Source organism: Anas platyrhynchos, chromosome Z, assembly GCF_047663525.1.
Source record: "Anas platyrhynchos isolate ZD024472 breed Pekin duck chromosome Z, IASCAAS_PekinDuck_T2T, whole genome shotgun sequence".
NCBI classification, from domain to species: domain Eukaryota; kingdom Metazoa; phylum Chordata; class Aves; order Anseriformes; family Anatidae; genus Anas; species Anas platyrhynchos.
The window spans coordinates 68,958,698-68,982,434 of record NC_092621.1 but is presented as its reverse complement, the minus strand read 5'-3'; the positions used below and the strand labels follow the sequence as shown (position 1 = coordinate 68,982,434).

General features: G+C 38.2%; 1 protein-coding gene across 7 annotated transcripts in view; it reads right to left on the bottom strand.

The window, feature by feature from the left end:
• The window catches only part of BDP1 (BDP1 general transcription factor IIIB subunit), a 56,807-nt gene that overhangs the window by 32,325 nt on the left and 745 nt on the right, over positions 1-23,737 (bottom strand). For 5 of the 7 annotated variants that reach the window (XM_038169728.2, XM_038169733.2, XM_038169732.2 and 2 more), the window contains exons 2-19: positions 19,710-20,262; positions 18,930-19,039; positions 16,137-16,196; positions 15,635-15,778; positions 14,773-14,906; positions 14,265-14,359; positions 12,578-12,632; positions 11,791-11,934; positions 9,834-10,121; positions 9,435-9,612; positions 8,196-8,355; positions 6,217-6,293; positions 4,676-4,820; positions 3,911-3,987; positions 3,146-3,302; positions 2,646-2,728; positions 844-1,075; positions 183-364 (exon numbers count right to left, since the gene is read on the bottom strand). In XM_038169728.2, the coding sequence (XP_038025656.1) occupies positions 183-364; positions 844-1,075; positions 2,646-2,728; positions 3,146-3,302; positions 3,911-3,987; positions 4,676-4,820; positions 6,217-6,293; positions 8,196-8,355; positions 9,435-9,612; positions 9,834-10,121; positions 11,791-11,934; positions 12,578-12,632; positions 14,265-14,359; positions 14,773-14,906; positions 15,635-15,778; positions 16,137-16,196; positions 18,930-19,039; positions 19,710-20,262 (2,874 nt within the window). The remainder of the gene's footprint in view (positions 1-182; positions 365-843; positions 1,076-2,645; positions 2,729-3,145; positions 3,303-3,910; positions 3,988-4,675; positions 4,821-6,216; positions 6,294-8,195; positions 8,356-9,434; positions 9,613-9,833; positions 10,122-11,790; positions 11,935-12,577; positions 12,633-14,264; positions 14,360-14,772; positions 14,907-15,634; positions 15,779-16,136; positions 16,197-18,929; positions 19,040-19,709; positions 20,263-23,737) is intronic. The other 2 variants (XM_038169731.2, XM_038169730.2) reach the window with 2 other exon arrangements.

The window sequence follows — 23,737 nt, the reverse complement described above, 5'->3', positions numbered from 1 at the left end:
GAATCACCATGACTTTTTGGATTTTGTTTTATTTGTTTAAGTATAGTGTAATCCTGATTAAAAGCAAGTTTTATATCTGTGACAAGGTATTTGATTCTAGAGTTGAATGTAAAAGCATGGAATGCCTAGAGATATTGATGGCTTTGAACAATCCCTTTACTCCATTTAAAAAATAACCTTACCCTGCATTGAAATCTGAAACAACTTTCATGTCATCTGAAGATCCCTTTTCACTTTCACAGCCTCCAGCTTCTGAGGACTTTTCTTGGGAGCACTGCCTTGTACGTAATGAGTTCACCTCAGAATCTACTGAAACATCCCTTTCTAACATCATGATGCATGGCTGTAGGTCTTCATGAACATCCTATGGGGAATAAAAGTTTCACTCAATTAAGGAAAAAGATTTGGCCAACCTCTGCTTTAGAAGGGCAGGAGGACAAAAGGTTATTTTTCAGTAGCTCTTACAAAAATGCTCTAAAAGATCCCTCACTTCCCATGCATTCAACTGAAACCACTTTATACTTTAAAAATTAAAAATGTTATTTTTCTGTATACTTTCCACCTGAAATGGTCTCTTTTCCAAGACCATGCTTTCTATACCACACTTCTCTTTTCACAGCTGTATCACCCATAACACAACAATGCGAGATATAATCTCTCTCTCCACGCAAAACAGAATCTAAATGCAGGAGTTAGAAAATTCTATGACAATTCAGTTTATCCTGAATTTGTTACACAAATGCCAGGCTTACAATTTAAGCACCTAGATATTTATTACGAAAAGCTCCTATTTGGGTCCCCGCAAAAACCTATGCAGTATATGCAGCTGTTCAAGAAACTTACACTTTTGAGGCACGAACCACTGTCTTCATCTCTATGGTGTATCACACCCTTTTCTACTTCTCCATTTTCAGCTTTCTCCTCTTCAGCATCTTTTTCATGTGATCGGTCATCTTTTCGTGCAACAGTTCTGCCTAGATTTGGTTTTGGTCTCTGCATTCGGCCTCTCTTTAGAGGTGTTGGTTTCAGAACACTCAGTTTGCTGTCTTCTTGTGAACTGGTTATTTCATTAGACCTGGAAAAATATATAAGATCTGTAAGTATCTAAGACATTTAAAACTGTAAGAGTTCCAAAGAAATGATATTTTCCTTTTTCAAGCATTTATTAAGACACACTTTCTTAGAAGTGGAGCTATGCATTCCTAAGTTCATGAAACAATGAAGTTGGAAGTGTCTGTCTTAGACTGAAAAAGTACTTGAGAAGTAAGAATTTATTAATTTATCTTTGTCTTTCCCCATTGAAGACAGAATACCACGCTAGACAGTTTCCTGACCCATAATGGCTCTTCTCATATTCTTTAGTATCTGGTTTAGGGGCAAATGCACCTAGTTTAATGAAGGGTATGACATGTTTAAATCATAAACATTCCATAATCTTACTGACATAATATATTCTTTGAATTATTTATATCAGATGCACCTACAACTACCAGGTGCTTCTATGCATTTACACCCTGAGAGCCAAGTTATATAGCAAGATTCATGATGAAAGAAGCAACCGATGAATTATTTTTCTACCTGATTAAACCCAGTTTACCTGTCCTCTACACTGCTATCTTCCCCTTTACGAAGTAGTAGAAAAAGCTTTTAGTATTTTTCAATCTCTTATAAAACACATTTCTCCTCTTACACTACAGCTGTCATTTCTCCACTGAACAGAAATAAAGGAAATACTTCTTAATTTACCTTCACATAAAATTGTCCACACTAGACTTTTTCCCCACTTGTGAAAGACACCTAACACTTTAGATGCTGGACTGTGTCCAAAGAAGGGCAAGGAAGCTGGTGAGGGGTCTGGAGAATAAATCTCACCAGGAGTGGCTGAGGGAGCTGGGATTGTTCAGTCTAGAGAAGAGGAGGCTCAGGGGCAACCTTATCACTCTCTACAGGAACCTTAAAGGAGGCTGTAGTGAGGTGAGGGTTGGTTTATTCTCTCACTTGCCTGGTGACAGGATGAGGGGGAAAGGCCTGAAGTTGCACCAGGGGATATTTAGGTTGGATAGTAGAAGAACTTCTTTACTGAAAGGGTTGTTAGGCATTGGAACAGGCTGCCCAGGGAAGTGGTTGAGTCACCATCTCCAGAGGTCTTTAAAAGACATTTAGATGTAGAGCTTAGTGATATGGTTTAGTGGAGGACTGTTAGTGTTAGCTATAGGTTGGACTAGGTGATCTTAGAGGTCTCTACATGATTCTGTGATTTAAGAACGACACTTTAAGAATAAGCACTGATTAGTGTTGTTTAAATACTCAGTTTCTGCCACTGAAATGGTGATACTTCATTATTAAAGCTATTAAAGAAAGCTTGTTATAGTTTTTAAAGGACTAGCTTTCCTGTTTTTTTTTGCATTCATCATGATTGATGTTTCACTTAAAAGCACTGCTTTATACACAAAAATGGTTAATTGATTTCATGCATAAAGAAAAAAAGATTCCCTCAATTTCTATCTCATTGCAGAAATTTCTCAAGAAACTTCTATAACTACCATACTATGTAATATTACCAGACATGAGAAGTACAGCAAGTTGTTGGAAAGTAACATGTTGCTGGTTTGTTTGTTTGTTTGTTTCATTTTTCACATACTTACTGAGACACTGTCTCCACAATTTTATCATCTTTTTCTGCAGCTTCTCCACTGGTAGTATCAGACCTATTACTTTGGTCAATATTCTGAATAGAAATAGAACATGAAAACATTAATTATTTTCCATTAGGTAATGCTGCACTTAATAATACATCAGGTAACCATCCTTAACAGGATGCAAAATGGGTTTCTCATGACAGATACGGACTCTTACACACTACATTTCACACAGTCAGAAAGGTGCAGTAAAATCTAGTTCAGACAAACAAAGCTGTGTTTGCTGTAGGACATGAGAGATTACTGGCATATACTATTTATGGTACAATCTCCCAGCTAAGCTGAGGTCCCTACACAGTAATCGTAGTCACTACTGGTTAAATAAGTGCTGATTCCTGGTCATATTCAGAAAAAGAAAAAAATAAGTTAAAAATAATAAAAAAGAATGTTGCCCAACAGGTTTCTAGCTAACATATTATTTCCAGTTATCTTACTCCACAAAGTACCTTTTTAGTTCCCTCCTCAGACTCTGGATGAGACATTTTATCATTTCCTGAACTGTTCTCAGGCTCTTTCCTTCCAGATGCTCTTGTAACATTAGGTTTAAATCTCTGTCGACATCCTCTAACTCTTGTCATTCCAATTACAGTTTTCTCAGGCTCTCTGCACAAAGGATTCAAAACAATGAAATTTATTCTTATATTCAAATATTCAAGCCTTATATTCAATGAGTTGTGCAACTTTCTTTACTTTTCTTTACAACTCAATATTACATTGAATTGTTCTTAGAAGGATTTGCATATAATATGCAAGTTCCTTCACATTAATACCAAACTATATTCAGTCTTAAGGGTGTGAAAATTTCATTTATCTAGTTATTGAAAGAGATGAAGTTATCACACAAGTGAGGAACCCAAACAGACTACATGCCACTCCTGCTCCAGCAAGTGTCAGAAATGGAGCCATCAACTGGTAGATGAGGTGGGAGAATAGCCAAGCTATTGTTATCACCTTTTTTTCCACCCAAATTCCAAATAACATTGGTACTTTATAAAGCAATACTTTCTGCGATTTCCCAGAAAAGCAGCATGTATCTTCTACTGTAGTACCATTACTGGAATCATCCAAGAAAATGCCAAAGTTGATTTTAAGATTCATATTAAGTTTTTGACTTCACTGTTGTCTTTTTATAACAGCACTATGCAGAATGAAGTAACAATTATAGACAGAGTTAATACTAATGAAACTGGAAAAGTGGTCTCAATACTTACTCAGATTTCGTATCCAAATCCATATTCTCCAATTCTGTGACTTCATCTCTGTTTCTTCTACTGTCTTGCTCAGAGCACTGTAATTAAGGCAAGAGGAGGTGTGGTTTAACACAGCCACTCACATTCCCCCAAGAGGGATGGAGGGGAAGAAAATCGCAAGGGTAAAAGTTAAGAAACTCACAGGTTGACATACAGCTTCATGCATCAAAAAAGTAAACAAAAGAAAATCAAAACCAAGAAAAAATAAGGGATGCAAAACTCAACTGTCCAGCACCAGGCGACTAATGCACAGGCAGTCCCTCCACAGCAGCAGCCCTGGCAAACACCTCCCAGTACTTTGATGCTGAGCACAATGTCCTGCAGTATGGGATGTCTATTTGGTCAGCTGGGGTCATCTGTCTTGGTTATGTCCCTCCCAGCTTCTCATGCACCTCTAGCCTACTTTATAGCAGACAGTTCAATAAACAGAAAAGCCCTTGACTCTGTATAAGCAGTGCTCAGCAATAACTAAAACATCCATCAGCACTATTTTCATTACAAATCCAAAAATAGAACACTACACAAGCTATTATGAAGAAAATTAACGTGGTCCCAAAAAAAAAAAAAAAAAGGCAAGAAATCTTGGTCAAATGCACAGATAGATACCTCAGAGGTAGTTCTCAGAATTTTATGTACTACACTGCAGTTTGTCTACAGGATCAGCACTCATCAAAATGGATACAGCAACAAGTGCATAGCATATTAAGGAACATTTCTCTTTCTGACCTTTTCAGCTGTATTCACAAGTTTTGGAGAGGAAGTCTCGGCCTCCATTTTCTCTTGGTTTGCTGCTTCTTTCTTTCCTGAGGATCTTGTGAAATTGGGTTTAGGTCTTTGCAAGTGTCCTCTCTCTGCTGGCTTTTCAGTTTTACTTAAGACATAAAAAGGGGTAGTTTATATTACTATTACTAAAACACTACATGGTCCAAGACGTACTTTAAGAGCAGCACAAACTGCATTGGTAGTACCAATAAACTGAAGAAAACTGTAATAGCAGAAAAATATAATATACATTACTACTTTAAGCACAGAATCTCAAATAAACTTTAATACCTTTGATGGCCTTCAGTGCAATCTACTTAAAAATACTTGAAGGAAGCATTTCTTGATTCTCAATAAATAGGAATACTTCTTTTAGGGATTCACAGTTGACACCAGTGTGAACAGGCTTACTGAATTCAACAGAGACAACAAGTCTGCTCCAAAGTACAGTAGATCTATTTGACATACAAAATTTGCTAATCCCTTTTTCTGTCCCTCTATCCCCTTTCAAAGCTACCCTGCTCAAGAACTATGAACTGCTATCGACAAACTCTGTCCTACTGCTCAGTACCACACATTGTTGAAGAATGGGGCATATGTATCAATCTCTGTATCCTATTAACTATTGCAATACAGAATCTCAGGATTCAGACGCTACTTCCCAGAGCCCTACAGATGAGTGATAATCTTTAGATTGGAAACTACTACTTTTTCTTATCCTCTTCCCAGGACTGGGTAAATGAAACTTTGATCGCCTTTACAAGTGAGTTGCCCATCAGTAAGCTAACAGAAGAAGCATGAAACTTTCATATTTAAAAGAGTTTCTACCTTAGCATAAACTAGTAGACCATCTCAAAAATCAACTTTAAAGAATTATACCATTGATTATTACATCTCTGATCATATAGAATGGAAACTTTGAGCACAGAGTTGTTTAAACATCACTGCTCAGTTACATAGATAAGTATAGAAATAGTCACAAAGATTAACCTCATAAAGGAGTGCAGCTGAGACAGAGCTGGGGTACCTTCTGGAAAGGTATGTCTCAGCTTACTCTCTCAAATTCCAAAGAGCAAAAATTTCCAGTCAGGAAGGTTTCAATATAGCACACGGGCTGTGTGCAGCTAATAAGCTCTGATGGTCATATGCCATTTTCAGAGAATACAGTGAAGTCCTTTTTTAAGATCAACTTTCCCAACAAAGGCTCACCCATAAAATCACAACATTTCTTCAGAGAAGTTTCTTGCTGTTATTCAGTGTAGAGGGACTAGCTTTTTTCTAAGCTCAGTTAATCCTCTCTCATGTCCAAACATCACGTTTTAGTCAAAGCATCATTTGCTCCTCAGCAATCAGAATTTCTATCAAAAAAAACTTCCTTGAATATGAAAAAATATCATCACAATCTACTATGTTGTTGAACCTACTCCGGTGAAACAATTACACCCAAATGAAGTCAATATAGGTTTAGCACAAGTACCCCCACAAGTTAATCTAATTCCACTTACATTATTTCAGGCAGAGAATCACTTTCTGATGCACTCTGCTCTTCCTCTCGTCTATGTAAGTCATGTGTGTCTTCGTTCTAAGTAAGAAGAAAAATAAATGATGTGGAAATTGATAAACATGAAGAACTCTTTGCTGTAAGTTAACAACAAGAAGAAACGCTCACAAAGTAACTTCATCTTTTAACTGAATGAAGCTGATAACAGACTCCTTAGGCAATATCGGTTAGTAGTAAGTTTCCAGGTCTAGTATTAAACCAGTTTCCCAAAGAATATGGACCATAACCTGGGGGCGGAGGGGAAGGGGGGGATGTGACAAGAGCAAACTAATCCCAATTACAGTAAAGTTTTTACAGAACCTATCTACAGAATTAAGATAAAAATCTACTGCATGCAAACACTATTTCTCTACTGTATTCATTTGTTTAATCATATTGATAGAATTACATTTCACACATTACTAGTTGGTTATTTCTAATTTTAGATCTCTATTCACATTACTTGTAAAGAAAATCAACCACAGCAGGCCAAGCCAGTTAGAACTGACAATCAAGATTTTCAAAATCATTTACTTTTACCTTTTCTCATGCCAAACAGCATAAGTAATTGGACAGAGAGCTGAGCTTAGCTACATTGGCTACTATGTACCATATGATAGACATGTATATAAAGAATTGCCCTGTTCAGTTCACTGATTTTTATAAATATCATTCCAACTAGTATCAGGAGATTGCATTGTTCTAACATTCCCAACCATGGGTATTTACTGTTTGTGAAGATTGTAAGCAGTTAGTTTTCCACTATGACAAAGACATTGCTTTAGGAAACAGAATCTAAAAGGCCAAAGCAGGAATGATTTCCCTTAGGTAAACATTAATACTTCAAATTTCCTAATCTCTCACTGTAAAGTTTAGTCATAAGATTGTTCTTTGTCCTAGAAAGACAAAGAAAAATTAATTAATTTGCTCAAATACAAGTCTTCAAACAGTATATTAAGTTACAAAACCAACGTGACTGCACAAGGGTAGAATGATTATCAGAGGAACAGAATAGTCTCTACGTAAGGAGAAGTATAAGGTTAAGACTCTCCAGCCTGAAAAAAAATAATGCTGAACAATAGAAAAAAATGGTTTTATAAAACAAGAATAGCTTGAAGATGATGAACAGGAACATAATAATGGATGCAAATGCATATTACGATATAATAAATTATATCATAATAAAGGGTGCAATGCATTAAGCTACATGCATGAAGCTTAAAGCAATCTGAAGAGTATGCTTTTTTTTTTTTTTTTTTACTAAGTTAGTAATTAAAGTAAGGAAGTCTCAGCTGTACCATGCAGTTGACAACAAATGTAAAGGAAAATGCAAAAAAAAAGCTGCCAAATAAATCATGAATAGAAGCCCCACTAAAGGCTATGAAAAAAAGTCAGATGCAATCTCAGGAAGTTTCTAAACTGATGGAACTGATTACAGCATACCTGAAGAAAGACCACTTAATTTTGGTCCAGTTTCTTACCTTTTCTGGAATACCTCAAACCAGCCAGTACCAGCAGATGAAAGTTTAGACAGGTTTCCATTCTGAGGCAGCGCAAACAATGCAATGATCATCCTGCTCAGCTGCCAGTGTTCCACTAGCAAGCAATGGAAACTTGCTCTAAAGCAGTACATCTTTACTTTTGATGTTGTACTGCTTTAGTTTTGAATAAACAAAGCGTTCAGCTTTTTTAATTGTCTGCAAGGTAAGGCAGGCATGAGCAGTATACTATCTGAACGAGTTTAGTATAACAGCCCATTAAAGCTAACAACACTGAAAATATTTAGATTTTGGTGTTGTTCCCAAGCTTGTTGCCTTTTTCACTCCTGATGGTAAAAGCATGACAAAAAAAAAACACAACCAAAAAGCAACTTTGAATTATATAAACACTTAACAAGAAAGACAAAGATTTTAAGAAGTCAGAATTTCACAAAAATAAAAATACCATTGTTTCTCTAGTTTCTTCAGATTGTCTTTCTTCATTTCTAATCCTTGAAACTGGCAAATTTGAAAGCTGGATTTCCTGTGATATATCATCTGGGATATTTACAGTTCCCAGCTGAGCAGATTCTGTTTCAAGTATAACATCATTGCTATCCTGAAAACTGAAATCAATAAAAGCACAATAAAAAACACAATATTAGTGTACTCTGATAAAAAGCTAGTTTTATTTACAGACAGATCAAATTCCACATAAAAATTTATATTTACAGCAGTATGCAATTTTGATATTTAATAATTACATTTTTCAGAGAATCTGAAAAATTCTAGTGATATTCCCATGATGTGAGCTTTAAAACAACTTTTGTACTTTTTCAATGCAAGATGTTAAAATCTCACCTGAGTATTCTAGACTAGATAGTTTTACAAACAGACTTTACTGATATAAACACTGTATGCAGACGATTTTTTCCCTCATCTTCTGTAACTATGCTGGGCTCAAGGACAAATACTGTTCTTTCATGTACTTCCAATGAGGAATTAAAGCACATAAAAGTTTCTGGGAAACTGTATAAAATAACAAAACAATTACAGTGTGACTATACAGAGTAGTTATAGAGCATATCAAATGATCAAGTAGTACTAACAGCTTCATAATGACTTTCTCAATTTACTGCTTTCATATCAAAGTTTAACAAAACAAGTTGTTGTTTTTTTTCTAGTAAAGGAATACCCAAGATTGAAAACAAAAGTCTGCCTCTCTGCCCAAGTTCAACACTAAAATCCAAGCAGCCTTCCTTTTCCACAACAACAACAAAAATATATATTAAAAATAGAAAAAATTCCAGGTGTGCAGTAACAATACCTAACAACATTACCAAGCAGCGTTTTGAGAGAAATTATTAGAGGTGAGGATAATCCAACAGGCTTCATGAACATCCATTCCTTATCACTTCATGATGAAAGGAGTTTTAGATAGAACTTTGGTATTAATGTAAATTTATTTTCCAAGGACAGTGCATCAGGGTAGAGAATATATTGACCGTGTAAACTAAAAACTAAAAAACTAAAAGCTGCTTACCCAGCACTGTCCTTAGAATCTAAAAAACTGCCCATTCTCTGCTACTTAATGTGACAGTAAGAACAAATTTTAAGAATTATTACAAAAAAAATAAAACTACATTACAACTAAAAACTTCAAATCACTTTTTATTTTTCCTAAGCTTTCCACTACAAACATTACCTGCATAAACTGAGATCACTTTCCCTCTCTGTTATGTCATCCACTGGTAAACAGGACTGCGATCTTTCCTCCTCTTTAGTGGGAGGACCATCTTGTTTTTCTTCAATAACAGTGTCCAATTCTTCTCTGCAGGTAATACGATCATCAGTGTTTGTATCGCATTCCATTTTTTTTCCTGCTAATAAAAAAGAATTAAATAAATGTTGACATTCTGGGCAGCAGCTTAAGAATTTCAGTTCTTGTATCCTAGCTACTGTGAAGCAAGTGTTAATTTAAGACAAGAAAAAAAATCCCAGCAGAGCATGACTACCAGTTATTATGATTTAAGAAAAATGTTGTTACCTAAAATATATTTAGTCTAGATTTGGTGTCTAGATTTAAAGTGCTTTTGCCTCTTACTTTTTTTAGAGGATTTCCTTTCCTCTTCAATTTCTGAAGGGACAGCCAGCTGTTCTGGAAAACTGTCCACTTCCTCTTCAGGATCATCCTTTCTCTTCCTTTTTTTTCTCTTCTTCGCAAATGCTGGCTCTAATGCAACCTGTTCTTCAGCCTGTTCCGAAATGCCCAAGGACTCTTCATTTTCCTTCTCAGCCGTCACAGCATCTGCTTCTGTTTCTGCATCAGAAATTCTGGCCTCCTGCAGATCGTCTTGATCATCAAGAGTTTCTGTGCTGGCAGCTTTTGCTACTGAGACAATGTGGTTCCCAGTTAATACATCAGTAGAATATTAGGAGTCATACATTTTAAAGCTATTCTCACTAGTAACATTTTGTGAATTCATACTTCAGTGTCAATATATTACCAGAAAACAGAAACACTTCAGCATAGATTTACTTCAACACTAAACACAAAACACATTCTGTACAGGGGACAACACTTCCACAAGTATAAAGGCAATAAAGAATACACTTCACAAATATTCTTGTTCCTATATTTTTGACCAGGTTACGTATTCATTTTTGAGTCCAGTAAAAACAGATATTGTTATTCCTAAGCAGAATTTTTGTATCTCCGTATAAAGAGGTAATAATGGTTACAGAGAATATGTCAGGAAAATGTAATTTTGATCAACAGATGTACTGTAATTAATAATTCCTGTTTTCCATAAGAAACTTTAATTATTATCTAGCTAATAATTCATAAGCTCTGTTCTGGCTTTAAGGCATTTCCAAAATTCTTCCTGCCTTTTCTAGAACATTTTGTCATCATCTTCAGTTCATGCAGAACATCAGACAACCACCAAACACCTTTCCCCGTCGTTTTTACTAGTAGTATACTAACTTGTTCCCCTGTTAAGTAAGAAAGTTAAAATGCAGTAGAAGTAGAAAAGCATTCACATATAGCTTTCCACAAAATACCTTTAAGCTACCATTAAAGTTTATCAACATAATTTTTACAAACAACTTTAAGACCTTCTCAGTGGAAGATTTTACTTAATCAAATCTGAAATCGAGGCTATGGAAAAACAGCTGCATCAATTTTAAGAATTTAATTGAAATGCTGCTTCCTAGTTAGCATACTCCTTAAAAGGGTTGTTCTTTTTGTTTGTTCCACAATACTATTTACAAACAAATGTGTTTTTATGGACAAAATATTAAAAAAAAAAACTCAGAATCAGCACTGAACTTGTAAACTACTGTCAGTACATGCATTTTTTCATTTAAGCACATTTGTGAAAGAATCTTTCACAGTTACAGAAATAATAAGATACTATATTGTGATCAATAGTAATAAAATTGAATCTTTGTCATTAATTTTGAACAGACCGGGAAATAAAACAATTTCTACAAGACTCCCTGAAGGGAAGAAAAAAAGAATCATTCAGACTTGTGACTTAAACTAAGTATAGGGAAAACGGAATCTTTAAAATCGGTTTAAAATGTAAGAAAAATGTAATTAAAAAGTAACAGAACATGCCAAAATATGGTTTTGCCCCAAGGATTCTGAAAGCAAATTTCAGAATTTCAAATTTTCAAATTTTCCACTGAGAAGGTGGTCAAGTATTGGAATGGGCTGCCTAAGGAAGTGGTAGTGCCTCTATCCCTGGAGGTATTTAAGAGGTGTGAACGTGGCATTTAGTGTCCCGGTTTAGAGATGCAACTTGGTAGGTCATGATGAAGGTTGGATCTAGAAGGTCCTTTCCAGCCTAAACGATTCTATGATTACCACCCTGCACATTAATGAACTACATCTGAAAAATAAATACGCTATGAAGCCAGGATTCTCTCCCTCTAGAGAATTCTCTCTCTCCTGTCTAGAACAGGAAAGGAAGAGATTCGCTACATGATTTTATTTATGCTAGCAACATATTACTGACCACTGCTCTTAAGAGCACTCAAGCACTCTTTTGAAATACCTTTTGGCTTCTTACGAGGCCTTGGTGGTTTCTTTTCCTTTGGCTTCTGGTTTCTAACTGTCTTTTGCTTCCTCTTTTCCTCATCTGCCAAGACTTTTTCAAGTAGCTGGGCAAACAATTCAAAATCAAAGGGCCGCTTTTCTTCTAACAGATTAAAGGAAAGAAATAAAAAAAATTAAAGGTGAGAATTTTTCCAAGTTTTTACTTTGTGAAATGCTCAGTAGTACATGTTATGGCCTAAAATACAGATGTTATATATGTTTAAACAAAGAATCTTTTGAAAATAATTTCTGCATCACCTGACCAGGCACTAGAGGTAAAAAAAAAAAAAAAAAAAGATTACAGCAACTTGGTTTTAAAAAACAGACAGTAAAAAGGTCACAGTACTCACCATAGTATCACAAAATATATTAACATATATTAACATGCTGTTTCAAGATTTATATATCTCATTCAGATAACATACAAAACATTTAAAAATTCTCAAAGCAATTCACAATTAGTAACTGTGCTAAAAATTATCATGAATTACAATAATGAACTGAATGCATATGGAAAAGGGTATATTAATCTCATGTTTCAGAAAACTAAAAAAAATAAACATAACCATAACTGTCAACCTTATTTCTCAAAAAAACTTAATATGCCGCAGCTTCTAAACTCACCTATGACCAAGAACCTTGGTCATAATTAATTCAAGCAAGGCAAAACACAAAAATGACAATGAAGAAAGATGACTAGCACATAAATGACTCGCTGTAGGGTGGGGTACACTTCCTTTACTTACTGAAAGCTTTGTCTATCCTCCATCCATTTGCTTTTTCCTCACGTTTGAACTTGTTCTAAAAAAAAAAAAAAAGTCCTTTTCAGTAAGCAAGAAATGCAACAAGATACTGTAAAATACAGAAGATCAAAGTAAGCCTTATTTAATGCAACAAAATTTTCTACAAACTAAAGTTGTAAAAACTTGCAAGCACGCTGACAGAACGTAAGTTTGTGTAGTGGGTTTATGTGGCAAGCTTTTGATAGCAGGGGGCCATAGGGGTGGCTTCTGTGAGAAGGATCTAGAAGCTGCCCCATGTTTGGGAAGGGCCCCACTGCTGACCAGAGCTGAGCCAATAAGCGATGTTGTTTTGCACCTCTGTGAGAGCATATTTAAGTCAGGAAAAAAATGCTGTGACACACAGCAGCTGGGAGAGTGAGAAGAGTGAGAAACAACCTTGCAGGCCTAGGTCAGTGAAGAAGGAGGGAGATAAGTGCTCCAGGTGCCAGAGCAGAAGTCCCCTGCAGCCTGCGGTGAGGACCATGGTGAAGCAGGATGTCCCCCTGCAGCCCATGGAGTACCACGTTGGAGCAGGGTTCCACGCTGCAGCCCGTGGAGGAGACCACAGTGGAGCAGGTGGCCCTGCACTGACGGAGGCTGCCGCCTGTGGAAGACCCCTGCCGGAGCAGATTGTGGGCCGGACCTGTAGCCCGTGGAGAGGAGCCCACGCAGGAGCAGGTGACCTGGCAGGAGCTGCTGCCCATGGGGGAGCCAGGTTGGAGCAGTTTGCTCCTGAGGGATGGACCCCATGGTACGGACCCATATCTGGAGCAGCTCTGGAAGAGCTGCTGCCTGTGGGAAGCCCACGCCGGATCAGTTCATCAAGGACTGCATCCTGTGTGAGGGACCCCACAGCACAGGGGATGAGCGTGACCAAAAAGGAGCGTCAAAGAAGTGTTATAGACTGACCATAACCCCTTTTCCCCCATTCCCCTGCGCCGCTCAGGGGGAGGAGGTGGAGGACGGTGGATGGGGGATAAGGTGCTGGTTTCTTTCATTTGTTTCTCACTTCTGTATCTTGTTAGTAAGATTTATTACCTATTACTGTCTCCCTATGCTGAGTCTGTTTTGCCTGTCATGATAATTACTGTGTGATCTCCTTGTCCTTATCTCAACCTTTGAACCCTTTTCATCGTATTTTCTCCCCGTTCCTCTTTGAGGAGGGGGAGCGAGAGAGCAGTTGTGTTGGAGCTCGGCCGCCCACCCGGGTAAAACCAACACAGTTTGCTATTCAGTTTTTCATATAAAAGCTAAAGTTTATTTTCTTTCATTAATACATATCAGCCGTAGTTTCTGATTCTTTTCGACATCTTTGTCCTTGCTTCCAGTCTAAGCATAGTCTGAAATACAGAAGGTTTTCCCAGCTGCATACCAAGAAAGAGGTAACACAAAAGAGCTTCATCAAACATCCAATATGTTTATCAGCATTTTTCAATTAAAATAAAATCAAGACAAACTGCCTAGACATGTTAGATTTACTAGATTACTTTTATGTTTCCACCTCCTGGAAACATTTATTAAAACCACTGCTACAGAGCCAATTAGCATTAAAATTACCAATACCAATAGGAAGCATAGTAACAGAGAAAGATAAACAAAAAAAGGGGAAAACATATTTTTAATCAGTTGATTTAAGTGCCTTAATCTTTACCTTAATTTCTGATCTGGCTCTGTGAGGAAACAATCGTCCAATCAAGGAAAAGTCTGTTCCTACCATGCTGATAGCTAAAAAGAACATGTCTGTTTCTGGGAGGAAACAAATAAATAAAATAGTTATGCATACAAACACACACACACTTAAAAACAAATTTCAAACTTAAAAAAAATAGATAGATAACTTTCAGATTACCGACAGTGATGGCAAGTTCATGCAAAATTACACATCTGATAAAGCACGCTACCATTTCAACATCTGTGACAGAAGCAGTCATGGGTACCCTACAAAAGGCACTGGATTTTTTATTTTTTTTTTAATTTGCCTATTTTCATAGCAAACATCAAAGCTCTGCTTGCTGCAAAGAATTCCAGGGTTGAGACCATGTCACACTTAAGCAGATCCATCAACTTCATGGGGAATAAAATGCATCAAATATAAAGTATTGGTAGAAACAGATATTTTTTTCTGCACACTTAAAACGTGAAACCAGAAGTATTCTCACCTTTATTTGACCATGGTTTGGTGTAAAAACTTTTCCTGAAGCTGGAATACGTAGTTGTAGAGCCACGCTCAAAGATAGGATCATTTTCTTCTACAACACAAGGACCTTTAGTTCTTAGAACTTCTACAGTTAAACTGGAAAAGCAAACACAGAAAGAGACTTATATGACAATATCACTAGCAAGACATATAGTTGGCATTTATAAACTTGTTTTTTTCCATTTTTATAAGATTTAGTACAAACAGATAAAATTAAAATACCTGCCAAAAAAAGACTGTCTTTTTAATATCCGAGAATTTATTTTGCAAAACCACACAATGGCCTCTCTAAATTCTTTTACATCATGGCCTAAACCTCATGGTAATAATGCATTTTGAGAACCCAGTAATTTGGTAGCCTAATACTTTTAAAAGTCATATTCTAAGCAAACTTACTGAAAGCACTGACAGCTGAACAGAGCAGCAACATGGAAGAGATAAAGCTAGAGCAAATCATATTGACATCTAAACAACAATGAGCAGATTATTGAAACTGTGAGAATCAAAGAAGTGAACTAGATAGGACACATCTGGAAGTGTGACAAATACTGACAAATTTTATTTCCTGTAACAAAGCATGGTACCCTCCTTTGTATCCTTCTCCAAAACCACGTTTCTCAGAGAAATTTAGCCACTACTAAGACACATAATAAGATAATTCTTGCTCATATTTTGACACATATTTGCACTATTTTCTTAATCAGGATAGCTCAACTTTCATCATATTAATACATTCATGTTTCTCCCTATCCAAAATAACTGTTCTCTTTACAAATGAAGTAGCAATCTAGCACATATTGTCCATGAGTCAGGCAGAGATTTACCTTTCTTCATCCAGAATAATTGAACCGTCTTCTGCTACTTTCACACGAGGAACTAGAAGTGGACCATCTTGACTGTCCTCCCCATTCTCTGCCTCTTCCTCCTCATCTTCCTCTTCATGATCCTGAGTACTTTTCTCTTCCTGTCTACAATTTTAAGAGACCAAGCAAAAAGATTACTTTTGTCAGCATTCTAATTTGCTGCTCTGTATGCCAGATCTTCAATGACTTAACCACTCAGCAATGTAACCTATACACAAGTTAGTCAATACAGACTCTGGAATCTGCTTTTCATTCTGTTGTACAGTGAACAAGTCCAAAACCATAAAAATGAAAAGCAAAATGCTTTCACTACCCTCCCCTCCTAAATTACAGTTTATTTTAAATAAGGGCTACGTTACCGTAAACAAAGACCTACATTGCTAACATTACTACATTTACACATGTTCATACCAAATATCAGATTTTTTTTTTTACTCTAAATACCTCTGTCACCAAGACTTACTCTTTCATTTGACACTGTGTAGAATTTTTTTCTGTTTTCTTTTCTTCTACCAATGAAGACCTAGAATTTTTTAAAAAGTTAGAGATTAAAGATTGTACAAGTACACCTCAGTTTCATTCCCCTAAACCCACTTTCACTGAATAAATGGACAAAGAAACATAAAACGTTCTTATTTTCAAGTCTTATTACTTTGCGAACTTTGCGAACATTGGTTCTTCGCTTTTTAATTAGAAGTTCAGATTGCCTTATCACAAGAGACTGAAGATGAACAGTGGTCCATCAGTCACTGAGACAGAAATACCTAAAGCTGATGGTAAAACAATGCAGTACACACTAACAACTCCACTTTGCATTGACCAGCAAGTTCTGTGAGTATGAAAAATCAATGACACTACTTTTGTGAAACTGATCCTTCTAGTAACCACTGTACTTTGGAGGTCAAGTGGTCATTCTTTTCCCTAACTTTTAATCAGGTTACCAAATCTAACATCTTGCTCCTTCTCCTTGCACCATCTACACACCATCCCAAACTGCTAGAGTCAGCAACATCAAGGCACATGCTGCTGTAAGAATTAACTGAATTAAGCTAAGAGAGCATGTAACAGCTAGGTTGCAAGGCACAATATATTCATTATAGGAATGTATGAAAAGTAAGAGCATATGTTGCATTATCTGGTTAAGGACTACTCAGTGTAAAAGTTAAAAAAAGCAAAAATCAAGGTAAGTGTTAAATAAAAGACAGGCTCACAAACATTAATGAGCAGACGATAGCAGACAATAATGAACCTCAAACTTGTCTACTACTGATTGATGAAAGGAACTACTCAGGCATAGCTTTAAAGGTCAACTTACATTTTGTAATCATTAAGAATCTTATGAGATATTTGAAAGGGCTTGAGGGGACTCTCCAAAACCTATTGTTGTATTCAGAAAGACGTTGTGGGATTATATGAACTTATATGAACATACAAACTCAGTGATAAGTGAACTGACAGCACAACTGTGGGGGGGTGTTGGTGGATAAAAAACTGAACATGAGCCAGCAGTGTGCACTTGCAGCCCAGAAAGCCAGTTGTACCCTGGGCTGCATCAAAAGCATGACCAACAGGTGGAGGGAGGTGATTCTTTCCCTCTGCTCTGTTCTTGTGAAACCCCACCTGGGGTACTGCATTCAGCTCTGGGGCCCCCAGCACAGAAAGGACATGGAAGTATTAGAACAAGTCGAGAGGAGGGCCATGAGGATGATCAAAGGGCTGGAGCACCTCTCCTGTAACAACAGGCTGAGTGAGTTGGGATTGTTCAGACTGGGGAAGAGAAGGCTCCAGGGAGACCTTACAGCAGCCTTCCAGTACCTAAAAGGTGCCAAAAGAAAAGCTGGGGAGGAGCTCTTTGTAAGGAAGCGTAGTGGTTTTAAACCAAAAGAGGGTAAGTTTGCATTAGATATTTGGAAGATATTCTTCACTCAGAGGGTAGTGGAACACTGGAACAGGTTGCCTGGAAAAGCTGTGGATGTCCCATCCCTGGAACTGTACAAGGTCAGGCTGGATGGGGTTTTTGACAGCCTGATCTAGTGGAAGGTGTCCCTGCCCTTGGCAGGAGGACTGGGACTCGGTCATCTTCAAACATCCCTTCCAATTCAAACCCTTCAGAATTATTTTTTCCCCCTCCATGTATAATCTCACTTTCTGTGAGTGAAACAGGGACTAAAACTCAATCGGAGAAAAGGCTGCATTTCACTGGGCTGGTGGGTCTAGGTGCCAGCAGGCAGACAGGCTCACAGGCAGGTGAGGTTTGCACGCCAGCTACTGGAGACACCACAGATCTTAATGCCTGTAGGTTGAGCTGTCAGCAGCTGGTGGTAGTGTGCACAGAGACTAAGTGCCAGCAACTGCAGAGGCCAGGTTGTGTTTTTATTAACCATTTAACCCTGCATGCATGTTGATGTGTACATGCACACAGCTTGCTTAACCCAGCAAGTAACTTGATAAAGGCCCAGGGTCCAGACACAGACTTTAGGAAGGCAGAGCTCACACTTATCCAAGAGATTCACGATTGCAGTTGTACTTGTAGAATGAGCGTGAGGGCACATACATCTGTTGTGCCAACAAACATCAGTCTGAACAAGCCAGGATGTCAGAAATGCATGTACTGCCTGGAAGATGAGGGGATGTTTCCAACATGATACAAGGCTTTGAAGCTGTATTGCATTCAAGGGATCCACGAGCACAGGTGTGTTCATAAACCTAGAGAGTCTGTGTGTGTTTTCATTTCACTAGCTAACTTCTGATCAACCAGAAAGGAAGAACAGGACTTGGATAACAGTACGTATGTTTGCGATTGTTGTTCAGGAACAGCAACAGCCACATCCATCCAGATGGGACAGAGGCACCTCCAGGGTCTTGCAGCATATTCTATAATTCAGCAGCCAGAAAGCAGAAATGCTTTGTTTTCCTCAAGTCCACTAGATTTGGTAGTGACTCAAAGTCCCTAAAATGAAATTTAACAGAAGCTAGCTAACAAAAGGCAACTTACTATAATTCTGCATTTGTACAGATAAATCGGCAGTGGGGAAAGGTTTGTCTTTTTATCTTTCAACAGGTACACTAACCTCCTTTCTCATTTCTGTACAAGGACTGAACAGATGTGAAAACACATATGGAAGTTTTTATTGCCATTGCAAAAATATTGCATCTGTGCTAATTGATTTAAGAATCCTCCTTTTCACAATCATTAAAATGACAGGAAAAAAAAAAAGATTACTTAACCTAAGGAGCAGGAAAAAGTCATACTTACTTCATAGGGTTGTTTTCTGGCAGATAGTATATCAAGTCTCTCATGGTCATTTTAGAGCGATCTGGTGGAGAACGCCCTTCGATAATTGGAGGCCTGTGTTTTAACTGTTTCTGTATAAAAGCAAAATAGAAATTCAGCCTGGAAATACTTTATATTACACAAATTAATATTTTTCTTTGTTTATTAAGTACCATTCAGATGAAAATTGTTGGTTTTTGCTGTTGCTGTTGGGGTGGTGTTTTGGTGTTGCTGTTCGTGGTGCTTTTATTTTATTTTTTTTTACACTCAACTGAAAAGTTTATTTTAAGACTGTACATTTGTTGGAGAGGACAAATGTCTGTCACCATAGACCTCTAAGTGATTTGTCCTCTCAAAGAAATTCAGCACTCAGAGATAAAGTCACAGAACTCAGTAAATAAACAAGTCTAAAATAATGCAAGAAGCCCCGCATCCCAAGCTTCTTACATACCACCCCAAGGTATTATCAGCTGTGAAGATTGGAAAGGTGACTACTACAAAGCATGTCTCAGGTCAAAAAGTGTTGCAAGTCTAACTAAAAGGAAAGATACCTTTTTCCCATAAAATCTGTATGAGGGAAGTGCTGTTACTGCTTACAAACAAACTAACCCCATACATAATTATGAAACATCACAAACCATTAGCAGTAAGCAGGTGATGATCATTGTCAGAAAACACTACAGCAATGCAGCAGTGACAATGTTAGATGAATCAAATCTTTCTCTGTGCTTCACAAACCAGCACTGCTCAAGGCAGACCTACCATGCGCTCTTTCTTCAGCTCTTCTCTAAGCATTTCCCTCAACTTCCGAGCTTTGAGGATCCTTTCACGATCAGAACAGATTCGTTTCTCTTTTGCGGGAGCAGGTTTTGTAGGTAACTTTTCCTCCTTTGTCACTGACGTTTCCTGTGTTGGTCTCTCCTTGAGTGGAGAGGGTAGGTTCTTCAGCAAGGTATCATCATTTTTTTGAGCAGCTACACTGGCAGTTTGTTCTTTATTTACAGACTTTTTTAGGGGTGAAAACTGTGGCACTTGTGGCACAGGCGTTTTCTTTTCAGGCAGTATGGGAGACTTCAAAGAGCCTTCAGTACTACTCTTTTCTGATGCCGAAGAATCCTTCTGAACTGAAGCACTGCCATCAGGAGCCTGCAATGCTCGCCTCTGCGGTTTTGATGCAGAACACTGAACAGATGAAGGCCCAGCTCTGGGTTTGACAAGATTTGGCGTAGTGGAAATACGTTTTCTTCTCTGTGTAGGCGTCTCTGTAGCTTTACTAGTTTCTCCAGCATCATTTGAGCTATCAGCCTTGTCATCACTGGAAAATTTAAGAGGAAACATTCTGAAATACTTCTCAGTGACAAATTCAGAACTCTTACTATCAAGACACATGCTTCACTCAGTATGAATACAGTAGTACAGAAAATTAAAGATATATACAGCAAGTCACAATTGAACCAACTTACACCTGGCATTCAACCTAACCAGATACAAAAACTGGTGTATTAATCTCTAATATTAAGTACTAGCTCTCTACAAGTTGGTTGACCAGTAATGCTAAACTCATGCAATCCTTTTTTGCCCTCTTTTTGGAAAGCTCTTGACTTTCAAGTAAGAATACCAAACATCATAGTACGATAAACTCAATAAAGCTTTGTAAAGAATACCCTACATACCATGTTACACATTAAGAACATTTTAATAACGGTATATGCCACAAGTACTTTTACGATTTTTCATCACAACCAACCTGAGCCATCCTCTTATACACTTGTAAGTAGATAAAATCTAAACTGTGATTTAAAAAAAAAAAAAAAAAAAAAAAGTCCTCCGCTGTGAAACTGGCTGTTGTTCCAACGAACACCTCACAACTGGGCTTTTGGGGACAACAACTTCCAGCTTTCCTGGTAAGCTTTCTTAATTTAAGTATTGTTTCCATCCTTTACACAGAAATAATTCACAAAATAGCAAAAACCATGATCATCTTCCAAAATCTTGAAAACAGCTCTAGTATTTGACTCCCTGGCTGTTGCTGACAGTAAAACTACAGCAGAATTACAAATGAGTCATGAAGACCTTTTTAATTTCACTTTGGAACTATGCCTTGTTTCTGTACAAAAGGATGACCCCACCTATGGTTTACTTATCCATCTCCAAAAATACTCAAGCAAATGCCTTTGAAAGAACAGGAAGAAAAGCAAGTAGAAGGAATAGAAGGAAAGCAAAAATATACAGCACAATTTTTCCAAAACCTCTCTAGATACTCTGTGGAACAGGCATGGGCTACAGATGATGTCTTATTTAACAGCCTCAGCAGACTTTTCTGTATCAATTTGTCCCATGCCATGAGTTCATACACATTCTCAGTGCATACAACATCCTTTAACAAGGCGTTGAGCAACTTCACTATATGCTGCCTATCTGTGTTTTGAATGAGATCCTTACAACCTCCGTTCAATATTCTCTGTTTTTGGTACAGCAAGAGACAGAGGAAAGTAATTCTTTGCTTATCTTCTCAGCACTACCTGTAGCTTACAAGTTCTTCCTAGAGTACCACACTAGATTTTGGACAGTTAAATTTAGCTGTACTGGTGTTGGCTGGCATAGAGACAGCTTTCTTCATACAGACTCATTTGGTACTGTTCGTGGGATTTGTGGTGAAAATATCATTGATAATACACCAATGTCTCAGCTGTGGCAGAGCAGTGCTTACAAAGAGCCAGCGAGGAGGCTTGGGGGGGAACCAGGAGCTGGGGAGGGGTAACAGCCAGGACAGCTGGCCAAACTGACCAAGAGGATGTCCCATGCCATGTGAAGTCATGGTCAGCAATAAAAGGGGGAAAAAAGGAAGAAGGGGTATATGTGGAGCGATGGCCTTTGTCTGCCCAAGGAACCATTCCACATGATGGGCCCTGCTCTTCTGGGAGTGGCTGAACACCTGCAGGCTAATACGAAGCAGCAAATGGATTCCTTAGTTTGCTTTGCTTGCATGAAAAGTGTCTGTTTTACCTGTTGAACTGTCTGTGTCTCAACCCACGAGTTTTCTTTTTACCTTTCTGATCCTCTTTCCATCCCACTGCAGGGAAATGAGTTTGCAGCCTCCTAAAGTTAATCAACATTAGCAGACACCATTTTGAAAAAATGAAAAGCAGTAACCTTACGCTCAGGGAATTTTCGTTTCCCTTTTTCTGCAGACTACATAAAACCACGTTGTGCTGTATTCTACCAATTACTGCACTCAAGAAATCAAATTGCCTTTCCTTATATCCACTCTTCTTGAATCTTCTGAAACAACCTGGCGGCCAGTTTTTAAAATGCAACGAGACAGCTCTCCAAGAAGCTACTACTGCTTACACTGCAATAAATCCCTTGGCCTACTGTTGTGGTTTAACCCAGCCAGAAGCTAAACACCACACAGCCGTTCGCTCACTCTCCCCTCTCCCTCTCTGGGACTAGGGACAGAAACAGGAAAGTGAAGCCTGTGAGTTGAGATAAAGACAGTTTATTAAGAAAGAAAAAAAATAACATTAATTATGACAATAGTACTAAGAATAATAACACGTACAGAACAAGTGATGCACAATGCAATTGCTCACCACCTGCTGACCAATGCCCAGCCTAACCCCGAGCAACCGGCCCCCCACCCCAGCTAGCCACCCCTATATATTGTTCAGCATGACCCCATGTGGTTTGGAATACCCCTTTAGACAGTTTGGGTCACCTGTCCTGGGTCTGTCCCCTCCCAGCTCTTGCTGCACCCCCAGCCTGCCCGCTGGCAGGACAGAGTGAGAAGTTGAAACATGCTTGGCTTGGTGTAAGCACTGCTCTGCAACAATTAAAACATCAGCATGTTAGCAGCACTCTTTTCATCCTAAGCCAAAACGTAGCACCCTACCAGCTACTAGGAAGAAAATTAACTCTGTCCTAACTGAAACCAGGACACCTACTCTCTCCTGTTTGGTTCGTACAGGCCTTCAAAACCATGCTGAAACTTTATGAATTCTGTGGAATTCAGGGGTGAGCATATGGGGTCAAAAGGGAGAAACTCTCACCTGTGCCTCTACTACCTGCTGCCAGGACTATGCGTTCAGTTCCGCTGAGTCTCCCTGCACTTACAGGCAGATGCTGCTTTCTACCTTCACCTGCACTCCAGAAGCCACCGTAGGAGTGGTCCATAAGAGTCTTCCTGTAAGCACATCACTTCCCAAACCTGCACATTCCTGAAAAAGCTCTTTCCTAGGCCTCTTCCCCACCCCGCACATCTCACTGGGTTAACAAACTGGAGGTCTTACACTACATCTGAAATAACTTCCACTACAGGCAGTGGAAGGTTAATGTAGCTGCTATAGTTTTTCTTTAAAACAACAGGATCTGGATTTTTGGATTTGCTTGCACGGATATTTGCGGTGGCGTTCACTGTTAGCCAAGAGCCTGCTACTTACATGGTAAAAGTCTACTTTTTCAAGTCATGATTTCACAGAATATTCTCCACTTCAGAACAGCGTTAGCGCCTGGTTTTGCAAATTACATCATGCTAACACACCCATTAAGCTACAATAAAGAAAAAAAAGGGTAAATCTGCTGAGTCAGCATCTCTGCCGCATAACTGACGAACCGCGCCGTCATTTCAGGAGTAAGCTCTGCCTAACCAGTGACACGCTGATCTTTTCTCTGTAGCTGACACATTTTTATAAGTGACTGTTGGAAGAAGACCACCCTCATCCTTGTAGAGCTTAGGGATATGGTTTAGTGGGGACTGTTAGCATTAGATCAGAGGTTGGACTCGATGATCT